Source organism: Arvicola amphibius, chromosome 6 (genome assembly GCF_903992535.2).
Source record: "Arvicola amphibius chromosome 6, mArvAmp1.2, whole genome shotgun sequence".
NCBI lineage: Eukaryota > Metazoa > Chordata > Mammalia > Rodentia > Cricetidae > Arvicola > Arvicola amphibius.
This window is the reverse complement of record NC_052052.2, coordinates 26,645,611-26,671,663: the sequence shown is the minus strand read 5'-3', so window position 1 is coordinate 26,671,663 and position 26,053 is coordinate 26,645,611. Positions and strand designations below refer to the sequence as shown.

General features: G+C 51.5%; 1 protein-coding gene across 2 annotated transcripts in view; it reads left to right on the top strand.

Annotated features, from left to right (window-relative positions):
* The window catches only part of Grik3 (glutamate ionotropic receptor kainate type subunit 3), a 214,655-nt gene that overhangs the window by 137,940 nt on the left and 50,662 nt on the right, over positions 1 to 26,053 (top strand). For both annotated transcript variants that reach the window (XM_038333725.1, XM_038333726.1), the window contains exons 3-7: positions 5,207 to 5,464; positions 12,665 to 12,846; positions 15,460 to 15,513; positions 23,308 to 23,481; positions 24,019 to 24,162. In XM_038333725.1, the coding sequence (XP_038189653.1) occupies positions 5,207 to 5,464; positions 12,665 to 12,846; positions 15,460 to 15,513; positions 23,308 to 23,481; positions 24,019 to 24,162 (812 nt within the window). The remainder of the gene's footprint in view (positions 1 to 5,206; positions 5,465 to 12,664; positions 12,847 to 15,459; positions 15,514 to 23,307; positions 23,482 to 24,018; positions 24,163 to 26,053) is intronic.

Here is a 26,053-nt window from a genome sequence, read left to right as displayed (position 1 = left end):
TGAAGCCTTAGATGGTGTGCCACCTCCTCAGGTCATCCTTAGGTCCAGGCCGATCTAGCCCTACATCTTCCTGACTTCCTGTCACATCTGGACCCCCCAGTCCCTTAGACTCAGTTGTGTCTTCTGGCTCTACCTCCCTCCTCAGGGCTTTTGTACATCCTGTTCCCCTTGCTTCTAATTCCTTCAAATAGGCACACTCTGCCCACACCGAGCCTTGCTTGTAGTGAGCTAACTCATTCTTTTCCTTATATTCTATCTAAAATAAGGAAAGGTCAGGCCTCCTCACCTCTGTCTTGATAATCCTAGACTTTTCTTTTGCAATCTCAACTCCTTGGTGTGTGTGTGTGTGTGTGTGTGTGTGTGTGTGTGTGTGCGCGCATGCGCAAGCACGTGTGTGTGTGTGTGTGTGTGTGTGTGTGTCGTCACTAGGCTGCAATCCCTATTAACGTTTCATTACTGTACTGTATAACCTAGTGTCCTAGTTTGCTCTATGTTGCTATGATAAAACAGTGACCAGATCCAGTTTGGAGGAATGCCAAGGCAGGGACTGGAGGCCAGAACTGAAGCAGAGACCATGCCTACTGCTTCTCTTCCCCTGCTTGTGCTCAGCCTGCTTTCTTATACAACCTGGGACCACCTGCCAGGGTGGCACCGCCCACAGCAGCCTGGGCCCTCATCACTCAAGACAACAGCCCACAAACATGCCCACAGGCCCATCGACCTGACGGGTGCAGTTCCTCAGTTGTGTCTCTAGTTTGTGCCACGTTGGCAATACTAACCAGAGCACCTCATGGACCCGCACTCAAGAGTGCCCAGAGTCATAACAGAGGCCTTGATCCAATGCACAAGTGAGAGACAGTATGGACGAATTCCTGGTGTGTCAAAGTCACTTTAAATTTAAATCTCCTGATAATCCCAGAGGGAGACAAAGCTTTGCCCCTCTACAGGTCACATCCACGATATTAGGAAGCTGGGTCATAAGACCACCAGCGACACAGCCGGAGAATAATAACAAATCACACGCGTGCTGGCCCAGGCAGGAGGGTTTCCTGGAGTAGGAGACGTCTCAGCTGTGTTCTGAAGGTCGGTGGGAAACAGTAAGGACAAGGGTAACATCAAAGCAGGGCGGATCTGCTGGACGACAGGAACGCACTGGAACACCCCTGGGGAGCATTTGATGTGTGGCAGAGGTCAGGGTCACAAGGTGAGAAAGGTGGAGGCAGAACTTCTGTTTATGGTGGCTAGGAAGATGGCCCCAGGCCTGGGAACCACTGGGAATGATGGAGGGGAAGAGAGCCCAGCCTGGGCTTGGCCAGGGAGTACTCAGAAGAAACAAACCCATCTAAGCCAGTTCAAGACAGCATCCTAGGGCCCAGATCAAGCCAGAGAGCAGGCAAGCCCTTCCAGGCCTCTGGGAGTCCCTGTGACCATGCTGTCTGCTTGTGACATGCTGCTGTCATGCACTGCTTTGACCTGGCCTCAGAGGTCAGGAGGTTAGAATCACTCAACATCTCCTTTATGAGGTTTGCTCCTAGAGCCCCACCATCCATCCCTGAGAGTCCCCTCCAGTGTCAACTCAGCCCTGCACTCATGGGTCATCATGACTGATGGCCCTGCCTTCTCACTCTCCGCGAGCCCTTGAGTCGCTCCCACTCGGGAGTTACTATTGCAGTGTTTCTGTGAACAGCTGTGTGCTTGTCTCCAGGGGCACGGGCACCCGGTTTTGTTGAGTTTGTTTTCAGGAGCTGAAGCATAGGGTCACCGTGTTCAGCCAAATGGTTTCACAGGTGGTTGCACAAATTTGCACTCCCACAACAGCACGCACAAGGCCGGCAGGTGTTCCACGTCTGTGCCAACATGCAGGAAGGTCACTTAGACTTTTAAGGTTTTTTTTTTAAGGTTTTAAGTGTTATGTTGATTTGTTAAGTGGTTGTCTTATTGTGGCTTTCTTTTATATTTATCAGATGTTTAGACAACAGAAGTCCCTTTTAATGGGGAAAGTAGGGCTCAGTGCAGGAGGAAGGACTAATTCAGCCAGAGCAGGTCGGGGAGGTGGTGCCAGGTTTTGTCCTTCTGTGTTCCATTGCTCCATAAGACCTAACATGCCCCCATGGTGCTAATTTGAATATTGAATAGGTCCTTTGAATAATTCTTTTTCTCTTTTCTGGAGTGCTTTTTTTGTAACCTTTCAATGACCTTTTAAAAATTGAGCTTCTTGAGCCGGGCGGTGGTGGCGCAGGCCTTTAATCCCAGCACTCCGGAGGAGGAGGCAGGCGGATCTCTGTGAGTTTGAGACCAGCCTGGTCTACAAGAGCTAGTTCCAGGACAGGCTCTAAAGCTTCAGAGAAACCCTGTCTCGAAAAACCAAAAAACAAAAAAAAAAAAATTGAGCTTCTTATCATTTCCTTGTTGATTTAAAAGAGTTCTTTATATATTCTGGTAAGAGTCATTTTGGGTGTGTATGTGTGAATATGTACATTTCTATACGCATTATATCCATTTCATGTGGGATTGTCTCTAATGCTCTCTAAGTAGTTGTATCTCATGAGAAGCAAAGTCTTTAATTGTCAGAAGTCCGATTTGTTGTTAATTCCCATTGTGTGTCCAGGTTGGAAAGTCTTTGTCTAGCCTAGAGATAGTCTCCCCTGTTTTCTTCTAGGAGTTCTGTGGTTGTGTCTTTCACAGTTGGCTCTCTCATCTGTCTCTGTGTGGTGAGACATGACTGTTGAGATTTGTTTCTTGTCCACAAGGCTAGTGGGGTAGATTCAGGTTCACTACAGCATTGTTTGTGTGTGCCTATGTCTTAGTTAGGGTCTCTGTTGCTGTGCAGAGACACTATGACCTCAGCAACTCTTATAAAGGGAAACATTTAACTGGGGCTGGCTCACAGTGTCAGAGGTTTAGTCCATTATCTTCATGGTGGGACATGGCAGCGTGCAGGCAGACATGGTGCTGGAGAAGGAGCTCAGAGTTCTACATCTTAATCCGTAGGCAGCCGGAAGTGAACTGTGTTCCACACTGGGTGTAGTTTGAGCATAGGAGACCTCAAACCCACCCCCACAGTGACACACTTCCTCCAACAAGGCCGTGCCTCCTAGTAGTGCCACTCCCTATGGGGGCCATTTTCTTTCAAACCACCACATTATATATCTGCCAAACCTTGTGATAGAAAGATATTTCTATCTAGTCATTTTTGTTAACAACCAAAAGCTAGAAATGGATGAAAGGACCATCTACAAGAGAACAGACAGATTGGCACATAATTAAACAATGGAATTTTAAGCAGCCATAAAGAAAAAGGCTCAGGAGTGTGGCCCAGTGGTAGAGAGCTTGTCTGGCATACACCTTGGGTTCCATCTCCAATACATGCGCACACAGATGCCGACACGGGGCTTTAGAATGTGGCACTGTATCTCAGGTTTTCAAACCTGGCAGGTAGCCTCGCTCTTCCACAGATGGAAGCAACGCTGTCTGGTCCTCCAGGCATTTCTTCTGCTGGGCTAGCTCCCACAGAACACCGCCCCACCCCACCAGGAGCTGCACACTCCCTGGTCTGTTCTCCTTTTGATCTTTGCTTGTCAAGCTGCGTTCCTCAGGAGCTTCCTTAGGACCCTTCCAAGGAGATGCACTTGGGCCCAATTCCGAGGACTCCAGTGTTAGTTCATTGTTCCTAGATGGAAGTTAGCACCACCATTTTCCCCCTGTGGCCTGGATCCAACCACCTTAGGTCATGTGGGGCAAAGGGACACAGCAACACAAAACCTGGAACCATCTACCCCACCGACTCTGGCTGAATTTGTTCTTCCTCCTGCTTGGGGCCCAGGAGGCCTTTCCCTATTAAAAGGGACTTTCACTATTGCCTTTATTTTGAAGTGTTTTGTGGAAAATTAAAAGAAGAATGTCTGCCAAGCAGGATCTGAGCCAGCAGCCCAGAAAACACTGTGTTTTCTTCCAAGCCTGGCCAGAGCAGGCTGGAATCGACCCAGCACTCCCCAGGCTCCTCTGCCTGCACTTATTCTCTGGGTGGCTCAATTCCTTTTAAGACACAAATTGATTGGGATAATTTCAGCTATAACTACAATTGCCATGGAAGGGAGGGCGTATTCAGGCTGGGGACTCCTACAATGACTGTGAACCATCGAGTTACTGTAAAATGACCAGAAAATGGATTCAAAATTGAAGCCACAAATAATGTAATTACTGCAGTGTATGCACAGGACTGCCAGGACAAGGTTGGCTGCTGCTCTGGGAACATCTGGAAGCAGGCAAGGCTGCTGTTGTTGCTGCTGCTGCTGCTGTGACAACCTGTGTCCTGGGCTTTGTTGGTAGCAGAGTTCTTCCATCCTAGAAGTGTCTTAGAGAGTGGAAGAAACATAGCAGGGACTAGAGAACAGATGTAGAGAGGGGGCAAGGAGAAAAAAGAAGTGGAAGTTGGCCGGGAATGAGCCCAAGTAGGTCGAGACCCTGCACCTTTGGGAGAATGGAGTCTAATGTGACATTACTCTCATCTGTCACCACCACAATTACTGTCATCCCTATCCATGCTACCACCTCTATCCCTACCTCTACTGCCATCATATCCATGGTTGCTATGACAGTGTCGTCATCACCACCAGTCTTGTCAACACCAACATCATCCTTCCTTCGGTCCTCAACACCATCATTTCCCTGACAACAACATCTTTAGCAGCAGCAGCAGCATCCCACGGGTACAGTGTTCCACAGAAGCCCATTTTTATTTCCTTTTATCTCTCCGCTCACATCTCTTGCCATCTCTGCTGGCTTCATTCTCCATGACTAAGATGCCACAACATCTTTATCACCAGCAATGTCCTCCACACCAACATCAGCATCTCAGCACTGTCTTCTGCGTTACACACCTTGTGCCTGTTCTACTGTCTCCTGTCTCAGTCAAACATGATGCCCAGCCCTTGGTCCAGGATAGGAGCACCACATATAAGAGTGGCCACTGTGAGGATGGAAGGGATGTTATATCCTTGGTTGCCTGTTTCAAGGTCAGAGCCAAGTGTGGGCCCATGAAGCGGATTTTTGTGGGGGCAAGGGAATGACACAAGTCTTTTTGTCTGTTTGTGTGCTTGCCTCTGGATCTTTTCCCCCATGAGTTCATGGGATTGTCAAAATCGCTGCCTACTCCCTGTGGGCATCGCCCCTCACTGACCCCTGTGTCCCCTCCACTCTCTTTCAGCCTGTGACCAATTGGCACTGGGGGTAGTAGCCATCTTTGGGCCATCGCAGGGCTCCTGCACCAATGCTGTTCAGTCCATCTGCAACGCCTTGGAGGTGCCTCACATCCAGCTGCGCTGGAAACACCATCCCCTGGACAACAAGGACACCTTCTATGTGAACCTGTACCCCGACTATGCCTCTCTCAGCCATGCCATCCTCGACCTGGTCCAGTCCCTCAAGTGGCGGTCAGCTACCGTGGTCTATGACGACAGCACAGGTGGGTGGCCAGGCCTGCGGAGCCCCAAGATTAGGGTTGTCTGCTTGTCTAGCATCGCTGCCTCTGAGGAGAAGGTCACATCTCACCCAAGACACCAACAGAAGCCAGTTATACTGACACTTGTCCCTAGGGTCTCTCACACCCATGCACGTCAACCTCACAAAAACCTATTCAACCCTAGCCTGGCTCACACTCGACTCTCCCCTCCCCAGCATGCCTGCATAATCTTCTGCAGCAGAGTGCTGAGACCTGTGATTGACACTTGCCACGCATTGCCCCATGCTCATACTTCGATGGCCACCCATCACTGGCCTGCGCTCCTACACCTGTACCCTGCAGGAGGCATGTCCCCATATATTTGCCGCACCCGTTAACAGTTGACTCGCTGTGTGGCCTGGTGTGCAGGGTGTTTGTGCTGTGCGTAAATCCCTGCTCTCCTGCCTGCTGGCTGGGCTGCCATTCCGTGCCTTCACCTCCTCATGGGGAGGCTCCAGAATCAAGAGGGAAGAGTATATATAGAAACCTGATTCTCAGTGCAGGGGAGGTTAGCTCCTGATCATCCTGACACCTGCATGCAGCAGCACCCTTCCCCCGTTTCTTTACCTACTCTCAGATGCCCCTGTTCATGCCCCACTGTGCTCAGATACCAGCATCCTCTCTACTTAGGTGACTGCTGACCCCAGCCAATGCCAGGTCTGTAGAAATGAGCTCTGGGCTTGGGTCTCTTCCTCCGATGAGGAGGAAGGAAAAGCCTGGGTTCTGAGTTTCAGCTGAGGCTGGACGCCCCTGGGGCAGAGGTGCCCTTTCTGTACTTGTGCCTTGCCCAGCTGGAATCACATCAGATTCATTTGTCTGCAGAGGGCCTGCTTAGCCCCATCCTGCCCAGCCACCCAAATCTACCATGGTACTCACCTTCCAGAACCCTCTTAGGATAGTGTGTTACCCTTTATTTCCCAAGTCCTGGCACCCTTCCTACACTCTTGCCTTGCCGAACTGGAATCACATCAGATTCGTTTGTCTGCAGAGGGCCTGCTTAGCCCCGTCCTGCCCAGCCACCCAAATCTACCATGGTACTCACCTTCCAGAACCCTCTTAGGATAGTATGTTACCCTTTACTTCCCAAGTCCCAGGCCCCTTGATATAGGCCTAGAGCAGAGAGCCACCAAGGACTCCAACAAACATTCTGGGCCTTTCCTTTGTACCTTGTGATCTGTGACAAGTCTGCAGCCATTGTCTTGGCAAAATGTGTGCTATGGGTGAGCAGAGAGAGGGTCAGGAGGGGAGGGGAGAAAAGAACGACTGCCAGACCCTGCCTTCACCTTCAGCTGCCCTTAGGAGGTTCGCTTTCTGGAGACGGAGCAGGCATTCCTCCCAATGAGCACACAGGAGAGACTGCTGTGTGTACCATGAGCTGAGCAGCACCAGGATAGCCTCATTTAATTGCGCAAGTCTCTCGGTGACTCTTTGGGGTGGTAAATCAGAAACAAGGCAACAGACAGATATAGCAAGGTAACAGACCCCACCCACTATCAACAGCCAGTATCACAGCGTGCACCATCCTTCAGGCCTGTCTGAGCCCAAGGCCATGACTAGTAGCTAGCGTGGAGCTGGGTCCCCTTTCTTCCCAAAGACTTGAGCCTCAAGACTATTCTTAACCCAGCCTCTTTTGCGACAGTGACCTTGGCAAGTCACTTAACCCACCTGGCCTGGCTCTCCCCACACGTGTGGAGAGGCGGAGCATTCAGCCTTGAGAAGCCCTCCGGTTCTCAGCTACCTGCATTCCATGTCAGCTCTTGATTGCTTCCAAATGGGGGGCGTGGATGGCAGGATGGGAGCCTGCAGACAAGAGAATCGGGATGCTGTTTATCCATCTCAGAGTTCTGTAAACAGCTACCGCGCTTCATGTTACCAGCAGTCCTTAAAAGCCATCCCTGAGATCCCAGCATGCGGCTCTGTCACCATGGGGCACTCCATGGTGCTTCATCCCCTCTAGCAGCTCTGCAACTTGGTGGTCCTACCTTTCTAAACCAGTGGTTCTCAACCTTCCCAATGCTGCGACCCTTTAATACAGTTCCTCATGTGGTGGTGATCCCCCCCATGTTATAAAAGTACTCTTGTTGCTACTTCATAACTGTAATTTTTGTCACTGTTATAAATCGTAATTTAAATATCTGATATTCAAGCTATCTGATATATGACCTGTGGGTCACGGCCCACAGGTTAAGGCTGCTGTAGAAACCTCTGTCTATGATGTGAGCTTCCAGATTTCTGCCTCTGGGACTCAGCACAAGGCTTGGTACAATGTGGACATTTTTGAAACATTGGTTAAACTGACTTGGTGTTAGTTGAAAATCATGTTGAATTAAACTCAGATGCCAGCTTCCCCCCTACTTAGGTGATTGCTGACCCCAGCCAATGTCAGGTCTATAGAAATGAGCTCTGGGCTTGGGCCTCTTCCTCCATTGAGGAAGAAGGAAAAGCCTGGGCTCCGAGTTTCAGCTGAGGCTTTCAAGAAAGGGCATAAGGGTACAGGAGTGAAGAGACCACTACCCTATCTTTTGAGGAGTTAATCATATTCTAGGAGCGCAGGTACCTGGCTACCGGACACTGGTAATTCTTGGCCGTCAGAGCTGAGAATCAAGTAACAAAAACAGGTAGTCAGAGCTCCAGGTACCTGGGTAGAAGAGAGAGCTCAGTGGCCTTGGCTAAAGTGTACTGTTTTACCAGAAGAGGACAGAGATTTGCCCTGGGCTTGAAGATAGAGGGACAGAAGGACAGAATAGGGCATGTCGTGGGCATAGCAGGCGAAGGGAGCAATGTGAGCAGAGGAGAGGAGATGGGGCGGGGTGGGCAGTGTTATGAAGATGCCAGCCTGAATGGGAAGAGGATTGAGTGTGGAGTGTGAGCAGGGCAAGGGAGACAGACGGGATTCGCCTGGCTGTGCAGGTCTGACATGCAACCTCAGGCTTCAGATTTTATGTTGTGTGTAACAGAGCACTGCCGGGTGCTGTCGAGCATAGCCTTAGAATAATGAAAGCCGGGTTTCAGTAGACGCCCCCGAGAGCCGAATGTGAGAAGGTTTGGAAGGAAAGCATAAAGCTGGGGGGCTGGATGGTCCCCACAGGAACAAAGGAAGCTAGACTTCATCTCAAGGGGTTGCCTGGAAGAGAACTTGGGAGTGGAATGGAAGAGAAGAAACAGATATGGGCAGAATGACTGTAGTGTCACAGGAAGTGGGCAGAGCAGATCGCTGCTTGAACCATTGTCCAGGGGTGCAGGCCTCCAGGCGGGGGATCTACCAGAATGGTAGGCACCATGCTAGTGGGACTGCTTGGAGCTGATGCTTAGGTCTGTAGCTTCCTGTCTTTGAGCCCTAGGTCTACCCACAAATCCATGTAGCTTGGTCCTTGGCGCTGACGGCCTGGAATTGCCAGTGACCTCCAGACAGTACCATCCTCCCCACTTCTATTTTGTACAAGCTGCTAGAAATCAAACCCAGGGCCTTGTGTATTCTAGGCCAGCACTTTACTGCTGAGATACACTCCCAGCACCCCGACTCTCCAATAATCTGATTAGCCATTCCAAAAATATGGGATAACCCTGCCTTCTTTTCTTCACCTTCTCAGTGCCTAATGTACTCTTTGTTGAAACATTTTATTAACATTTAATTCAATTTGATTTTCAACTTGTCTCAGTTTAGTTCCGTTTAAAAGGTCCTTATAGTGGAGGCAATGAGAATAGGGTTTGGTCAAGAAAACAGAAGGTTCTAGGATTCAGATCTGCATTGAACAGTAATAAAGTGTTGAAAATTGGTAACGGGAAGCCATACTTCTCTAAGACCCTCACCAGGCTGGGCCACCACCAGGTGAGAAGCACAGTGTATTTAACAGGCTCTGAGTGTGTGTGGCAGGGCTATGTCCAGTAGCATGTTCTCGCTGACGGGACGACCCAATTCAAATCAACTCAAGTAATTGCCATTTAGTTTTCTTGCGGGGAGACGTTATGAGCTGGGCCTTTCTCGGTGTCCTTTAGCAGCTCGACAGGGTCACAGTGCTGTCTGGGTATTGTTGCACCCCTCTTGACCTTCTCTTCCTGGGCACAATAGTGTGGCTGCCATCTCCAGACAACACCAGATGCTGACACCCCATGCAGGAAAGAGACAAAGGAATTTGTCTTAATGTGACTCATAACCCTTATCAACCTTCTAGAAGACAATACAGTATTCTACAGTTCACAGAGCCTATGCCTACTGCTCCTGGGCACTGTCAAATGGAAGTAAGATTGACACTAACTGGCTCCTAACAGTCACAAGGACTGGCACATTGCCACACTCCTTTTGGCATGCCAGCCGAGGATGCATCTGTTAGCTCTTTCTATAATAAGCTGTGTAACAAACCACTCCCCAAAATCCGGTGGCCTAAAACAACAAACATTGCTTTAGCTCCTGAGTCCACCAGGTCAGTGGCTTACTGGGCCTGATCAGCTACTTCTTTGATTTCAGCTGGCTTGCTTGCCTGCCTGCTGGTATCTCTAGGCTGCCCTTGGCTCTCTTCCACGTGTTTCTGTCCTCCAGCAGGCTAACCCGGCCATTGTTGTCCTAGCTATGGCCAAGGAGCAAGAGAATCAGCCAGTGTGGAGTTCCATCATGCTTATTAATAGCCCACCGAACAAACCAAATGACAGTGTAGAGCCTGGTAGGCAGGCATTGCCCAGCTCCATGCAAAGGGTATGAATCTAGGGAGGGGTGAGGAGTTTGGCTTATCCTTTTCACAGCAGTAGCCCAAGGAGAGTGGCTGTGCAGGAGGTGACCTTTGAGCGGTGCCATGTTTCCACCTTCCTAATCCAATCTGTGCACAAACTCCTGCCAGGGCTGAAAGGAAAAGATTGAGGGAGGGGGAAAGTCTTAGGGTGAAGAAAAAGGTCTCTGCCTAGAAGGCAAAACGCTGCTCCTCCAACACCGATCCTGTTTGTGGCGTGGTTCAGAATTAAGGGAGGTCCCTTCATCTCTGTGGCCCTTCAGCTCCTTATCTGTCCCACCAGCATGAAGGTGCCTGTTCTGCATGCCTCCCAGGATCCAGAGATGGTTAAACGATGCTACGAGCACAGAAGTGCTTCGTAAGTGAAAAACGCCATCCCAACCACCGTGATTCAGTGCAGATATTCTGGGAGGGATTGATTAAGGAGACAGGCAAAAGAAAGCTCGGTCTCAGGCAAACATACACAGCCTGGTCCTCTGGAGGTGGGCCAGAAGGAGCCTCGGTCTCCTTGGGGACAACAGTGATGGGAAGAGACATTTTGCTGCTGGAGAGTTCAGGTCATTATGCATTACACGGGGTGATGTGCTTGGTTGACAAGGCAGCCCTGGTGGCTTCCACTCCAGCGTCCATCCTGTCCCCGTCCTCATGATCTGGGTCTCCAGAGCCCACAGGCCTGCTAATGCCGGACAGGAGTCAGAAAAACGAGTGGGCAGGAATGAAGTGGGCGTGGAGGGCCTTCAGTAACAGATATAAGAGGCCAGCAGTAGCAGTGGAAGAACCCAGAATACCTGGAGAAGATGGAGTTTTGGGTGTGACAGGGGTAGCTTGTGGCCCCTCGTTTGCTGAAGTCTGCTGCTCCCCTCCCCTCCCTTATCTACTCTGGTGTGGGGACCTCGGAGGCCTGTTTGAAGCAGAGTTCTTCTGCCTGTGTATCCAGAACCCATGAAAGTTTTGCAGCCCTTTGGGAGGTTTGGTTACAGCCTCTCTGGCATAGGAGGCTGATGGAAGCAAACCCCCAGGAATGGGAGAACTAGATAGACTTACTCTGGTTACTAGGGGTTGCTTTGGAAACGGGGATTCCATTAGAAGGATCCTAGAGTTGAATGACAGAGTAGAGAAATGCTGTCCAGATAGGAAACACTGTAATAGGTGACCACGAAGTTTATTTCAGCACACATTAGCTTAAGAAACAGGCATGTGTGTGCGTGTGTGTGGTTCTTTAGAATCAACATTTTGCTGGGTTTTTTTTTTTTTTTTTTTTTTTTTTTTTGAGACAGGATTTCTCTGTGTAGCTCTGGCACTAGCTAGCTCTGTAGACCAAGGCTGGCCTTGAACTCACAGGGATCCGCCTACCTCTGCTTCCCGAGAGCTAGGATTAAAGGCGTGCATCACTACCGCCCAGGCTCTTGTGTGTGTATGTGATTCTTATTGGTAGCCTTTTACTCAGATTTTGGAGGACAGCATCAGTTTACAGTATTGTTTGACCCAGAGACTAAAATAGGTACCATTAGGTTATGTTTCCTCCCCTTTCCATGTTCTCTGACATCTGCCCTAATGGATCCTATCTCTGGTTATATGTGATGACCCCAGACTTACATCCTCCTTGCTTGCATAAAAAGGGACTTTTCTTACCTGCCACTAATTAATCACGGAACCTCTGTGCTTTTATTCCTAGTGAATGTGCTGATTGGTCAGGTTGGGGCCATGTACTTTGTTCCCTGAGCTGGGGTGGATCCTTCCTGGGTATATGAACGAGGGATGGGGAGGAGGTGCTCCCCCAAGGAGAGTTGCAATAAGTGAGCCGGGGATGAAAGGTGGGTGTGTGAACCTGTGCAGCTGCTGAGCCCAAGCTGAGGGCACAATGCAGGAAGGGAGCATGCACCTCCAGCTCAGGCCTACTTCAGTGGGCCTGGGTAGGGGCGGTGGAGAGCGTCTAGCAGCCTCCCTCCCAGAACCCACAGAGGAGTCAGCAAGAATGGAGCCTGAAATAGGGAAGGAAATGAACTTAATTAGACCTAAGCAAGCCATTTGTCTCTAGGAAGTGGCATTCCGTTTTCCGTGGAAGTCCCCAGATTAAGTGGTTTTACAAAATGCCAAGGAGGAGGATAGATTTTTCAATGTGGGGAGAAGAAAACAGTAAGTCAATCCAATTACAGGAATGTTGTTTGAGTACTCCCTACGTGTCACGGCCCTGGGCCAGGTGCTATGGGGCACTAGTCATGGCAGAATGAGGAGGGGTTTGGGGGAGGGGATGGGGTAGGCAGAGGAGACTAAGGGAAGAGCCCTCTAAGCTGGTGTGGATATGGGGTGGGGGGATGATTGAGGGTAGGGAACCCTTTCTGAACAGAAAATAAGGAACGCTTCATGGAGGTATCCGAGTAGATGCCTACAGTGTTTTATGCATGCATGTACATGTGTGTCTTCTGTGTCCTGGGCCCCCCAGGTCTCATCCGGCTGCAGGAACTCATCATGGCCCCATCTAGGTACAACATTCGCCTGAAGATCCGCCAGCTCCCCATCGACTCAGATGACTCACGACCCTTGCTCAAGGAGATGAAGCGGGGCCGGGAGTTCCGCATCATCTTCGATTGCAGCCACACCATGGCAGCCCAGATCCTCAAGCAGGTGGGTGAGCGCGGTCCAAGCTGAGGGGTTAAGGTGGGGACCTGCCATGGCTCCTTTTTTCCAGGTACAGAACTTGACGACCTCAGTGAGCATCCTAGCTGTCCCTCTGGCTGCCTGTGTGACCTGGGGGCCACTTCGACTCTGCCTCAGTAGCAGCAGCAGTACGATGGTTCTTTTACTCCCACTGTGATAAGATGTATAATCGTCCCCATGGCATGTCTTAGTATTCAGAGAACCCCAGCATAAACACTGCCTCCTAGCCCCCCTCCACCAAGCTGCCAAGAGGCCTGAGAACCGCCCTGGTGGAGGGTAGGGGGTGCACAGAGGGCCTCATCTGCTCAGCACAGTCCCAGACGCTTCGCTGTCTCTCCCAGTGACTAAATCCCCCTAGCCACAGCACCTGCCTATGGCTGGGAGGTTGCTCTTTAGACAATCTGCTGAGCTTTGCAATGATGGCGGAAAAGGAGATGGTTCTCCAGCCTGGATGGTCCTCCATTCCCAAACAGGACTCATGCTGGCAATGAAAGCCAAGCTCCGCCAGCCACCTAAAAAAGTAACCACAGCTGGGCATGGTTGTGTATTCCTTTAATACCAGCACTCAGGAGGCAGAGGCAAGCAGATCTCTGAGTTTGAAACTAGCCTGGTCTATGAAGTGAGTTCCAGAATAGCCTGAGCTACAGAGAGAAACTGTGTCTCAGGAAGGAGGGAAAGAAGGGAGGGAGGCAGGGAGGGAGGCAGGGAGGCAGGGAGGAGGGAGGGAGGGAGGGAGGCAGGCAAGCACAAAAGGACGTACAGTGTGAAACCCCAGACATTTGATCCAAGCCTGTGCTTTATGTAAAAGGCCATTAGTTATCCCTTAAAATATTCTGGTGACTGGAGGGGACTTTGACACTTGATCAAGAAAAACACAAGAGTCAAAGACACAAGGTGATGCAGGTCTTTCGAGAGATGGGGTTAGCAAGCAGGGACTGGGACATTTTCAAAGCCCTGAGGGGCTCAACCACCACCCTTCATTTGGGGTACCCATCCTGACTGGCAGCCCCCATATCTATGCCCTGCAAAGGAAGCAGAGACAGGAGGATCATGGCTCAAGGCCAGCCAGGGCTATATAGTGATATGCGGTGTTAGGAGAGAGACAGAGAGTATCTGAGGCCTGGAGATATCACTCAATTGGTAGAGTACTCACTTATAATACACAAGGCCCCAGGTTCAGTTCCCTGTACTACACAAGCCATGTGTGGCATGGCACATGCCTGTAGTCTCAGCAGTCAGGAGGCAGAGACAGGAGCATCAGAATTCAATGTCATTCTCACCCTGCAAGTTCAAGGTCAGCTTGGGGTACAGGCAGCCCTGCCTAGTGGGGAAAATATTTTCCCGTTGTCCTGCCTCTAACCCTTCCATGTTGCATGAGGGAGTCACCACCACCATTACCACCTCCTTCGCTGTGGGCAGAGTTCATCCATAATCCCTCCTCAAGCAGCTCTGGGGGTGTCAGTGAGACAGGACGGCAGAAATGGGAGGTTCGGGTGTTGTGCCTGGAGAGGCTCTAGGGTCCCCGTGGGGGATACCTGCGCCGAAATCCTGTAACCTTCACTGTTGTAGGACATCCCCTCTCTTCCCTGCAAGTGTGACAGAATGACACTCTATCAGAGAGTCACTCGGCAGGTATCTGTCCCTCCTCGTTGACCCTGGAAGCCGGGGATCATTATTACAGCCTTGACAGGTGAGGAGACCAAGGCTGAAGGAAAGGCGGCCGGCCTGAGGTCATCCAGCTAGGAATTCGGATTAATCCCCGGGCTGGCTGCTTGCAAAACATCCAGAGTTACAGATGAGGACCCTGGGCTGAGCTAAAAGTGGATTAAAGGGGGTTGAGGCCTTTCCTGGCTGCTGGCCTCCTCCCAGCCCTCCCAGCATGAACGCGGTGACAGAACACGCAGCAGTTCAAGATCTATTTGACCCTGTGACATTTTCCTCCAGAACCCATGGTGGGCCCTGCTTTCTGAGGAACTCTGTAGAAAATGCATTACAGTCATTAGTGTTATAGATTACAGGCTTCTAATAAAACACACAAGATACATCACAGAGAGACCTCGTGTGGCTCTGCACTAAGAATCCCAGAGGAGCCTATGGTATGTCTTGTGGCCTGATGGGATCGGGGAAGCATGGAGGTTTCATTGCTCCTGGGGAACACTCTTGCTAAGGACATTCCCCTTGAGCCTGGCTGACTGGGAGAGCCTCGCCATGTAGAGCCAGGCTCTTGAGGCAGCTCAAGCTTCTGTCAGGATGTCTGAGTGAGAGGCCCCGAGACACTGACTGAAAACCCAGACAGCTGGGTGTCTCCCTGCTGCCCTGCAGAACTGGGGACTTTTGGAGAATATGGCCCCAAATCCCAGCCTGGAAACTCCCCCAGGTGATTTGGTTACAAACCACAGTGGGAACCTGCTACCATCTGCCAGCCGATCTACATCTTAATCCCAAGGTCTCAGTGGATGCCCTAGGTCTGAGCCGACAGCGTCACACAGGCCTGGCCTGGCCCTCAACTCCCCCGCCCCTGGCGAATGGAGGACTGCCAGAGTGTTCTGTGCCCCCGGCTAACACTCTGCTTCCCCGCAGGCCATGGCCATGGGCATGATGACAGAGTACTACCACTTCATCTTCACCACACTGGTAATGTACCCCCGGGTCCTGTGAGGAGGGGTGGGACCTCCCTGAATGAAGGGGCCTGGGCCAGCCTGCTGGGGACAGTGCCATAGCTGGAGCAGACCCAAGCTTTCTTAAGGCTGTAGATGGTGCTCCAGGTGAGGCCACCATGATATCTCTGTGAACTGCCCACTTTTGAAAAGTCACGGGCCTGGTCTCTGGAGCCAGAATGGCAAATAAGCCCTCTGCTGACTAGTGTGGGAACCCTGGGTAAGTCACCAGACCTCCTGTGCCTCAGTTTCTTCCTCTGCAAAATGGGCTTATATTTCTTTGGGAGGCCTAGCAATCTGATCGGGCCCAGGGGCGAGAGCAGAACTTGGTTGGTTTAGCGCTAGAGAGAGTGGCCATTAGCACTCTTTAGATTATCCTCCCATCCACACCTGTCAAAGGTCTCCTGTCACACCTGGAATGACCACCTTGGATCCTGCACCATCCATTCTGAAGTCAGCCCCTTGCTGTCACTGGGGCCAGCCCACCTGCTGGCTCCAGATGGGTCCTGTCCAAACTCTGAGAACATGTAGGGCCATTTAAACCCATTAGAATAATTAGTTGTGATCCAAGATCAGCAGAATCATGGTTTCCTGTGCCAAAGAGGGCGCCACTGCTGAGCAGCCTGGCCGTGGAGCCAGCCCCACCCTCCCCCCTACCCTTCCCCATTCAGGGACCTGTAGCCCCACCCCTGCAGCCATACAATCCTCTAGATGATTTCTTCATTCGTAGAGCTCCGGCCCCCGGTCTTTACCCTGCATCTGGGCTAAGCTGGTGATTTCAAGATGGCTAGGACTGAGACCTTCCAGTCTGTCTTCCTCGACATATCTGGCTCTGATACAGCTGACCTTTGACCTCAGGCAGACAGCCACAGGTCACAGCACGAGGAGATGTTAGGAGTTGTAGGGCTGGTAACAGGTAGGAAGCTTGAGGCAGACTTTCTCGAAAAAGCAGGTGCTTGAGTTAGGCCATGACGGCTCACTAGGAGCTCACCAACAGGTGGGGGAGATGGGAAGGGTATTCTGCATAGAAGCAACAGCGTGAGCAAAGGCCAAGAGGCAGGTTAGCTCTTGAGTGCTGTGTTGGAGTTGGCTCGCGCTCGAGTTGGAGAATCAGCCGTGTTCTCGCAGCTCCATGCTGTGAGAGCTCAGGACCCACTGTGCTGAATATAAATCAGACCTGGGCACCTGATGAAAATGCGGTGGGGAGACAGGGACCCTGAGAACTGGGGACTGAGACAGGGCACCTTCTCCCTAAGGGCTCACCTCACCCCAGTCTCGTTCTGCCATTCTGTGTCCTAGAAAAGTCACCAGGAGCTTAGGGCAAGGTGCTCAATTCCTGGCAGCATTCTGGGCCAAGACTAGAGATAGCAACACCTTGGCCCCAGTGTCTTCTGCAGTAATGCCATTTTCCAAGGAGGCCAAGATCAAAGGTCTCAGCAAAAGCATTCTAACACCCCAGACCTCTCCTCCAGCCCCACGCAGTGCCGTTTACCCTAGACCTGGCTTCCTTGATGCGACTGTTCATTTTTTCATTTATCCATCCGCGAATGCTGGGATTCCTGGCTCGGATCTGGGTGCACAGAGATGGACCTGACACAAAGCTCACACACAGGCTCCAAAACTTCCTTCTGTAAGCAAGGCTGTCTGTCTGGAATGCCCACGGAGTAACGCCCATGGAGTGCCTGACCCGCAGCAGGTGCTTGGTGATGCCCGAGTGGTAGATGAGCACTATCGGTACCTAGCATCCCTTGCCACGGGCAGTTAAGACCGTGGACTCTGGTGTGTCTGGTCAGGATTAAGAGACTTCATTGTTTCGGGTGAAGGAGTAGGAGATGACTCAGGAGTTAAGAGCACTTGATGCTCGAGCATGGGAACTGAGTTCCAATATCCAGAACCCACATCAAAAAGCCGGGTGTGGCTGCCCACTCTTGCAACCTCAGAAGTGGCTGTGGCGGGTGGGGGCAGAAGGTTCCTGTGGCTTCCTGACCTCCAGCCTGGTTCCAAGTTCAATGAGAGCCCCTGCGCCAAAGATGGAGATGATAGAGCAGGTCACCCAATGTCATCACATACATACCCCCCCCCCCTCTCTCTCTCTCTCTCTCCCTCCCCCCCCTCCCTCTCTCTCTCTCTCTTTCTCTCTCTCTCTCTCTCTCTCTCACACACACACACACACATACATCAGCACCACCACAAAGATGGTTCACTTCCTTAAACAAGGCACCTCCTTCTCTTTGCCTCATGCCTGTATCTATAAAGCAATGGCAATAGCCGTGTTACTTGATAGGGCCGGTGTTCAAAGCACTGACAGTGGTGAGGGCTAGAACAACACTTGGTACTTACTATCGTGTAAGTGTCAAAATAAACCCATGAAGCCCCTCCTGCTTTTGCTTCCTGTGTGTCCTCCATCCCTCAAAACAAGCATCCGTAGGAACTGTGACTCTCCCGTTTCCCCCGAAAAAATGGAAACTGAGTCTCAGAGACGTGACTCGGCAACAAGCAGACGGCAGGCGTTCGTCCAGCACCAGCTTTCCAGCTGCCAAACCCTCTGCCGACATCTGCCGCCGCAGTGTCCCCGGCCTTCTCCAGCAGATAGACTTTTCATGATGCCTGGCCAAAATGGTCCAGCGCGGTGATTGACACTAATGGAGTAAACAGAGCCTCCACAAATCCCAGCAGCGCCCCCACTTTTGTCATTTGCCTGCATCCTCTGATTTTCCCTTTGAGGCCACAAGGGGAAGTGTGCTTTCTGCTCCACACCAAGAGAGATGGCATGACTTGCCCAGAGTCCCACCGCATCAGTGATGCTGGCGTAGGCTCCCACTCCGGCTCTTGCCCGTGGGCTGCTCCAGGGCGCTGCTCTTCCTTCTGCCCCTTTCGGAGGCATAGGAGACTCTTCCAGGAAGATGTGGCCTCCATGATGCAAATAGCTTCATGGTGGAATATGTTCGGGTATCCTCCAGGTCAATCCTAGTAGCCCCCACCTGTCAGAGCATCCTCTGTGCCTCCCTCAGTCCTCTTCCCTGGCCACAGCCCGTTGCCAGCTTCAGGAGCTTCCTTTCAGCCCTGTTGGCTCAGGGCTTTACCTCGTGATTCTCTCTTTCATGCCCATTGGTCAGTGGTGGCTGTGTTGGGAAGGGGAATGGCATTTGGCATTTGTCTTAGGAAAGGCACATCATCAACCCTTCCTCTCAAAAAAATTTCTCCAAAGTCGCTTCTCCCATGCAGAAGACGTTTTAATTACCCCAGCTGCCATTATCGGTGTCAGCCAGCTTTGAGCCATTCCCAGATAACCCTGTGCTAATCAGCCCCAGCTGAGCCCTTGGTGCATGTCATGTGTAGGTAAGAGCCTGGAGGTGGAAAAAAAAAAGAGAGAATTATAATAAATTAATAGATAAGCAATCACAATTAATGCCACTTCCCGGCAGTAACAGTTACATCATGGGAAAGATATTTTCATCTGTCGTTCCTTGAGGCCATGTTTTCCGAGCATCGGCTTCTTCCCATTTAGACCCATGGGGTGCTAATGAATTAGTCTATTATGTTATGCTGAATGTTTCTAAAAGGTCCCCAGTCGACACTGAATTCAGTGTGTCAACATTTGGCATCGGAAATGCAACTTTTTGCCAAGCTGCAAAGTTGCCCACAGTTCACCGTGTTGAGCACTTAGGGTCTTGGCCCAGGGCAGTTTGAACAAAAAAAAAAAAAAAAACAGTAACAGGAGCTGGAAAAAGAGGCCTCTTCACCAGCTCCCCACTGTCACTGCCCTCTGTCTCAGAGGTGGGGGTACTCAGCCTCGCTAGCCCTTGGAAGCTTTGCAGGAAAGCCCAGACCAGAGAATGGCGTGAAGGAAAGTAACTCCAGCTTTGCCGACCAGGAGAACCTGCTACGATTTCAATTTAGAATGTCCCCTGACCAGCTCAGCTCATGCCTTGCTTATTTTCTAGGAGGCGGGGTTAGCTGCTAGAAACAGGTACTTCAAGGTCACACCCAGCCCCTGGTTCTAGCCATCCTTTCTGCTTCCGGGTTTACCATGACGTGAATAGTTGTTGAAAGACTCCCACGTCTGTGATGTCGACTGCTTTTCTGTCCATTCCCCCTGACTGTGATGGGATGGGGCTGCCTGAAACCATGAGTTGAAATAAACCTTTATTCCCTCGATTTTGTCACAGCTATAGAAAAACAAAAAGCAACTAGCAAGCCCTCCCTGGCTGTGGCTGTCTTGTCAGATCAAATGCTGCAGCTAGGGACCAGGGAGGGCAGCTTCTGTAGCACACACCCTCCCTACCAATGCAGAAATGCCGTCCTTCACATGAATTAGGTCGGCTTCGGGGCCCAGGGGTGGGTAAACTGAATCAGAGTTCCTGGAAAGGCTACTGTGTTAGCATCTGCCACATCTTAGAGGCTGAGCCCCATGTCGAGAAGGGTGAGGATGGCAACCATCCTGGTTGGGTTCCAGTAGCTCTGCTCCGGCCCCAAACTTGCATACACCACTGCAAGGCAAAATCTGCCAGCTCTCCCGACCTTTCTGGAAGGGTCTCTAAGACCTGGATCTTGTAAAGCAAATATCCAGCAGAGCTCATCTTCCTTCCCGGTCAATTCACCAAGCTACACCCAACTTACTTCCTCACAGAGAGCTTCCTCCGAAGGGGAGGTAAATATGTAAACACCCAGGAAGTTACTAGCCAGGCTGATGGGAATCAGAATGCCCATAGAGCCAGATCTTAACTGTTCCTGCCTGCGAGGGTGAACACCTGAAAACCCAAACATCAGAGCTGGATCTCTGATAGACCTTGTGCATATGTAAAGAAACAACCAGGGAGGCTTCCAGGAAGCCGTGATGCTTGTCTGAGTCTAAGAGAGCGGCTCAGAGGCACTGTGAGCTCCATGGGTCTGGTGTCTGGGATATCTACAACACGTCTGACTTAGGATGAGAAGCTAGGGTAGGTAGGACAAGGCGGAGGTAGTTCAGTCTTCGTGGAGTAAAAACTAGGGATGGGTACAGGAAAACAGGATACAGAGGTAGTTTCTGATCTATGCTAAGGAGTTCGTACTTTTTCTTTTTTCTTCTTTTTTCTTTTTCTTTTTTCTTGCTGAGTGGGTATGTGACAGAATGCCATAGTCTGTGTGAGCCGCAAACAACAAGACTTTCTCTAGCTCGCAGTTCTGTGAACTGAGAAGTCCAGGAACATGGTGCTGGCCTCTGGTGAGGACCTCTAGGCTTCATCGTAGTATGGTGGATGAGTCGTTGAACATGGGAGCAGGAACTTGGCCTTTAGAAGCAAGCCTTCCTCTCCCGTGTAACCCACTGCCTCTGGAAGTGTTGCTGAGGGCAGAGACCTTGTAACTTAATTACCTCTTCTGCAAGTCACCCCCAACCCAGGGCTCTTTCCTCACCTATAAAATGAGAAGGGAAGTTGCTATGGAAGCTAAAATGCTGCGATGATCCCCACACTCACTCTCCACTGAGGTCAGTACCATTCAGACACTCTCTGGCCACCTTAGTGTGATCTCCCTTCCCTACAGCCTCCTGCTCTTACCCAGCATCCTCCCCATCCTAAACACTAACCTGGAAGCAGGGCCACATAGTGAGTTGTTCCACGATAGTCATAACATTCACAGGGGAATGGCTCCAGGACCTCCTTGGATAGTTAAGTTCCGTAGATGTCCGTCCTAGTCAGGGTTTCTATTGCTGCCGTGAAACACCCTGGCCAAAAGTGACTTGGGGAGAAACCTACCCTTCCACATTCAGCTCAATGTGAAAAGAAGTCATGGCAAGGACTCAAACAGGGCGGGAACTTATGCAGAGGACAGAAAGCAGTGCTACTTACTGGCTTGTTCTCTCACGATGGGCTCCGCCTGCTTTGTTATACACCCCCGGACTACCTGCCAAAGGGCAGCCCCACTTGCTGTGAGCTGGGCCCTCCCACATCTGTCATTAATCCTGACAATACCCTGTAGAGTTACCTACAGGTCAATCTTAGGGAGGCATTTTCTCAATTGTGGTTCTTTCTTCTCAGATAATTCTAGCTTGTGTCAAGTTGACATCAAACTAGCCAGCACAATGCTCAAGCCTCTTGTATACAATTGCATCGTATTTACATATTACTAATACATGCTCTTATCTCCCTTAAGTCAACTCCAGATAGCTTACAGTACCCAGTGTGATGTAAATGCTGTGTAGTGCATGATTTTGTTAGGGAGTTGTGGGGAGAAAGTCTTCATGTTCAGTATAGATGGGCAATTAAAATAAATTACGCACACACACAGAGTTGGCTGAATTCATAGATGCACAGTCTTAGAAGGCTGGCCGTATTTGTTTGGGCAGGTTAAGATGAGACTTTCTTGCCTGGACTCCAAGCCCTCCTCTTCTCTGACATGACTGCACACAGTGCCTTCTAGAAGGGTCCACCTGGAAATACAGGAAGAGCCGGAATTTAGCACCAAGAAGGAGCATCTCGGAGCCCACAGGATGCCCAAGCATTGCATGAGATCTGCTCTATGGGCTCCAGCCTGTGTCCCTTTTATTATCTAAGGTTGGCACTAGGGCAGGGGTGGAGGTGGGGGTGGGCTTCAGGTTCAAGGTAGAAGGCAGCTCGGTGAAGATAAGTGGGAAGGTACAGAAAAAGGACTCGGTTTCCCCAGTCCTGGCTTGCAGCCAGCCAAACGTTGTCCACGTTATTTATTTTTGAAAATCAAAACAGCAGTCTGAAGTGTAGATCTGAACGTGTTCCTAAGTCTGAAGGGAACAGTCCTGTGGTGAAGCTGGGTATTTGAGGAATGGGGCGAGTAGCAGGGCCTTAAGGGGGAAGGGACATAGAGTGGAACAGCCGGGTTCCATACAAAATAGATTAATCTCCTGCAAGGCAATAAAACCTCAGCCGTAGGGATGACCTTTTGTGCTGGACACAAATCTCATGTTAAGCAGAAGCTTGGGCATTAACAGCAGTTCCTGACCCAGCGGAGTTAAGAAGCCCCCAGTGATCCGTAAGCAGCCATTCCATGAATTGAAAGCACATGATGTTTCTCTTGTGTCTCCTTGAGTTTGGAGGCATTTTGATCCTGCGGTGCTCGGCTCGGCTCCTACGAAGGCTAACTACCCCCTCCATACGCTGTCTTCTCTGCTAAAGGGCAGCTGGCTATTTCCACGGCCTTACCTCTTGGCTCCTTGCCTCACCAACCATTGGCCTGAGCTGGGGTTGCAAAAGAGGCCAGGGCTGGTTGGGCTTTAATATCCTGTTCTCCTGGGCTGTCAGCCAAGGCCTGCCCACCTACCAGGCTGCGTGGGACCTGACCATGGAGAGTCCTCTAGACAACTATCCTAGGAGGCAGCATGAAAAGGCCTTGCAGGGACTTCCCAAAGAGTCAGGGAAGACGGTAGTGGATTTCTTTGGTCCCCATTTGGACCCCTCCGTGAAAGGAGGTCTTTCTGCCTCCTTCAGTATTACTTGAAGATGCCCAGGCCCAGCACCCTTCATCCTCCCAAAGTGGGAGGGTTCTTCTGGGTCCTGTAAAGTGATCCCCATTTTGTAGACGAAGAAACAGGGTGACGGCTCCCATAGTCACCATGTAAGGGTCAGTATCAGGAGATCCAAGGGGTGGCCTCTGCTCAGTCTGTCTGTGGGTACTCCAGCCAACTTTCATTCAGAGGGCTCTGCGGGGAGCCACAGCTCAGGCCCAGGGGTGCCCAGGTCCGGAGGGTGAGGGAGGGGGATGGGGCCAGCCCTTAACCTCATCAAGCGCTCTCTCTCTCTCTCTCTCTCTCTCTCGTCAGGATCTCTATGCCCTAGACCTGGAACCCTACCGCTACTCGGGGGTGAATCTGACCGGGTTCCGCATCCTCAACGTGGACAATCCCCATGTCTCAGCCATTGTGGAGAAGTGGTCCATGGAGCGGCTCCAGGCTGCTCCCCGGGCGGAATCCGGCCTGTTGGATGGAGTGATGATGGTACAGTGGGCAGACGGGTGGATGGGCCCCAGGGGCTCTCCTCTCTTCCTCCCCCCCTTCTTTCTCCACCTACTTTATTTTCTTTCTTCTCTCCTTCCTTCCATCTCTTTTTGTAAGATCTGCCATATATCAGTAGAGCCCCGGGGACAACTGTCCCACCCCAAGGGCCACCTCTGATGGAGCCAGCGGATTACATAAAAAAGAGCTAAAGACTACGGGGGACTTAGGGTGTGACTGGCAGGTGTGAGTCTGAGGAGACAAGAAAGGAGTAAGAAGTGGGTGGGATTAGGTAATGGCTTGGGCAGAGGGTCTAGAGAGTCTGAGCTGCAGAAAAGAGGGTGGCACTGGGGTCGCCATAGACTCATAGGACCACTGAGGCACCACATAGGCCACTGAGATAAAAGGACAAGGCTCCCTCTGGGCCTGCGGACCTGCTCCCTCCCAGGACACCGTGAGCTTGTAGTGAGAGAGGGGCAGGTGGGGCAGGAGCCGAGGTGCAGCAGCCCCAGCCCTCAGGCAGGCCTGTGCCCTCTGCAGACCGACGCGGCCCTGCTCTATGATGCTGTCCACATCGTGTCCGTGTGCTACCAGCGAGCACCGCAGATGACCGTGAACTCCCTGCAGTGCCATCGGCACAAGGCCTGGCGCTTCGGCGGCCGCTTCATGAACTTCATCAAGGAGGTGAGTCCCATGCCCTCCCCGGGATTCCCCCTAGGGCCGGCAAGGAGCAGAGAGCTGGAGTGCCCAGGTGTGGGAGTCAGAGAGAAGTGGTTTCTGTTACACACAGACTCGGGCAGGTCGCTTCACATCTCCCAGCCTCAGTTTCCCCAGTCTCACAGGGGATTGAGAAACCGGGGAGACCAAAGGATCCTCTCTCATCACTGTCCTTGCTGCTATCACTCTGGATGCAGAGTCTGTGGCTCCCATTTACAGACAAATACACTCAATCAGGGCCTAACGTGCCAGTGCGTTGCAGCTGGCTACATGGCTTGGTGGGATGACCACCTCTCTGAACCTCAGTTCACCTATTGTTGGGAAGACAGCAACACGCAGGGTCTGACCAAGCATCTCCTCCCTAGCAAGACAAGGCTAAAAGGATGAGCTCCAGGCAGGGCTATCCTGGGCTAAAATGAGTGGGTGAGTGGACCATGACCAACACCAAGGGGCTCAGGTGGAGCCCTCTAGGAAGGTTCAGATTCTCTCTCTCTCTCTCTCTCTCTCTCTGTATGTGCGTATGCATGTGTGTGCGTGCACATGTGCGTGCATGCTTGTGAGTGTATGTATGTGTTCAGAGACTAGAACAGAGAGAAGCAAGCTAATTTCTTGGAGTTCTTTCATCTCCTGACAGCCGCGGGCCGAGGGTTGATCTCAGAGCTGTGCCCTCCCCAGAGATAGCAGGCGTCACAGCCCTGATTTTTCAGTCACCATCATCTGTAGTCACTCTAAGTTCCTTTCGGAGAGTGGGTTCCAGTCAGAGGGTCTGCAGCCCACACTGCTTCAGGGACCCCACATCTTCACCCTTTGCCCCTTGGAAAGCATGAGGCTCAGCCATGAATGCCCAAGGGGAGCAGATTCCCCACTGCCCAGCCTAGAAAGAGAAGTGCCATTCCCCTCCTGGAGCTCTCCTACCCAGGCTGGGGCAGACACTCCCGTGCCTTACAGAACTCCTTCTGTTCTCCTTTGGACCCTGGGGGGGCAGCCAAGAGCAGCCAGGAAATGCTCATGGTCTGTAGCCGGCCACTTCCAAAACCCAGGTACCCTGCAGAGTCCAGTCTTCCCTTTGTCCATTTCCAAGTTGCCCATCTCCCTGTCTGACTGCGTGACAGTAAATCATTTTAAAGACTTGGCATTTCCAAGAGGAGCTGGAAAATACCAGGCCGGAGTTCAGAGCGTGTGAAGCATCTTTCATTTAGTGAGGCCTGAGCGGCTGCTAGAGGGGGCGGGTGGGCAGGGAAATGTCACAGGGAGGAGCTGCCCGTGGCTCCCTGCCCTGCCCCTGCCCACCCGCCCACAGACAGGCTGCACCTGCTGGCATTTAATTCCTCTGCCACTGACAGGAAGGAAGGCCTCTTCTGTCTGAGGGAGGCGGCTGAAGACACCTGCTGAGATTTCCCTGGGGGCCAGCAGATAGCCAGAGGGTGTGGGGCTGCCACAGAGAGATGGAAGCCAGAGGGATGGGAGAGCCAGCCTGAGGGAAGCCTGGCCTCCCTGTGAAGTCATAAACAGACCTGTTCACCTTCTCTGATGTGGTTTTTAATCTCTGTCCCCTTGGCTCCCAGCTTCCCAGGCGCGCGCGCGCGCGTGTGTGTGTGTGTGTGTGTGTGTGTGTGTGTGTGTGTGTGTAAAGACACATGTGTGTATGCCTGTGACTGTACATTCATGTGTGTGTGTATAAGGACACACACGTGTGTGCCTGCAACTGTACATTTGTGTGTGTGTGAGGACACATGCATGTGTACCTGCGACTGCACATTCGTGTGTTTGTGTGTGTGTGTGTACATTCACATGGAGACCAGAGGTAGATGTCAGGTATCTTTCACTACGACTCTCTACCTTGGTTGGTTTTTTGAGC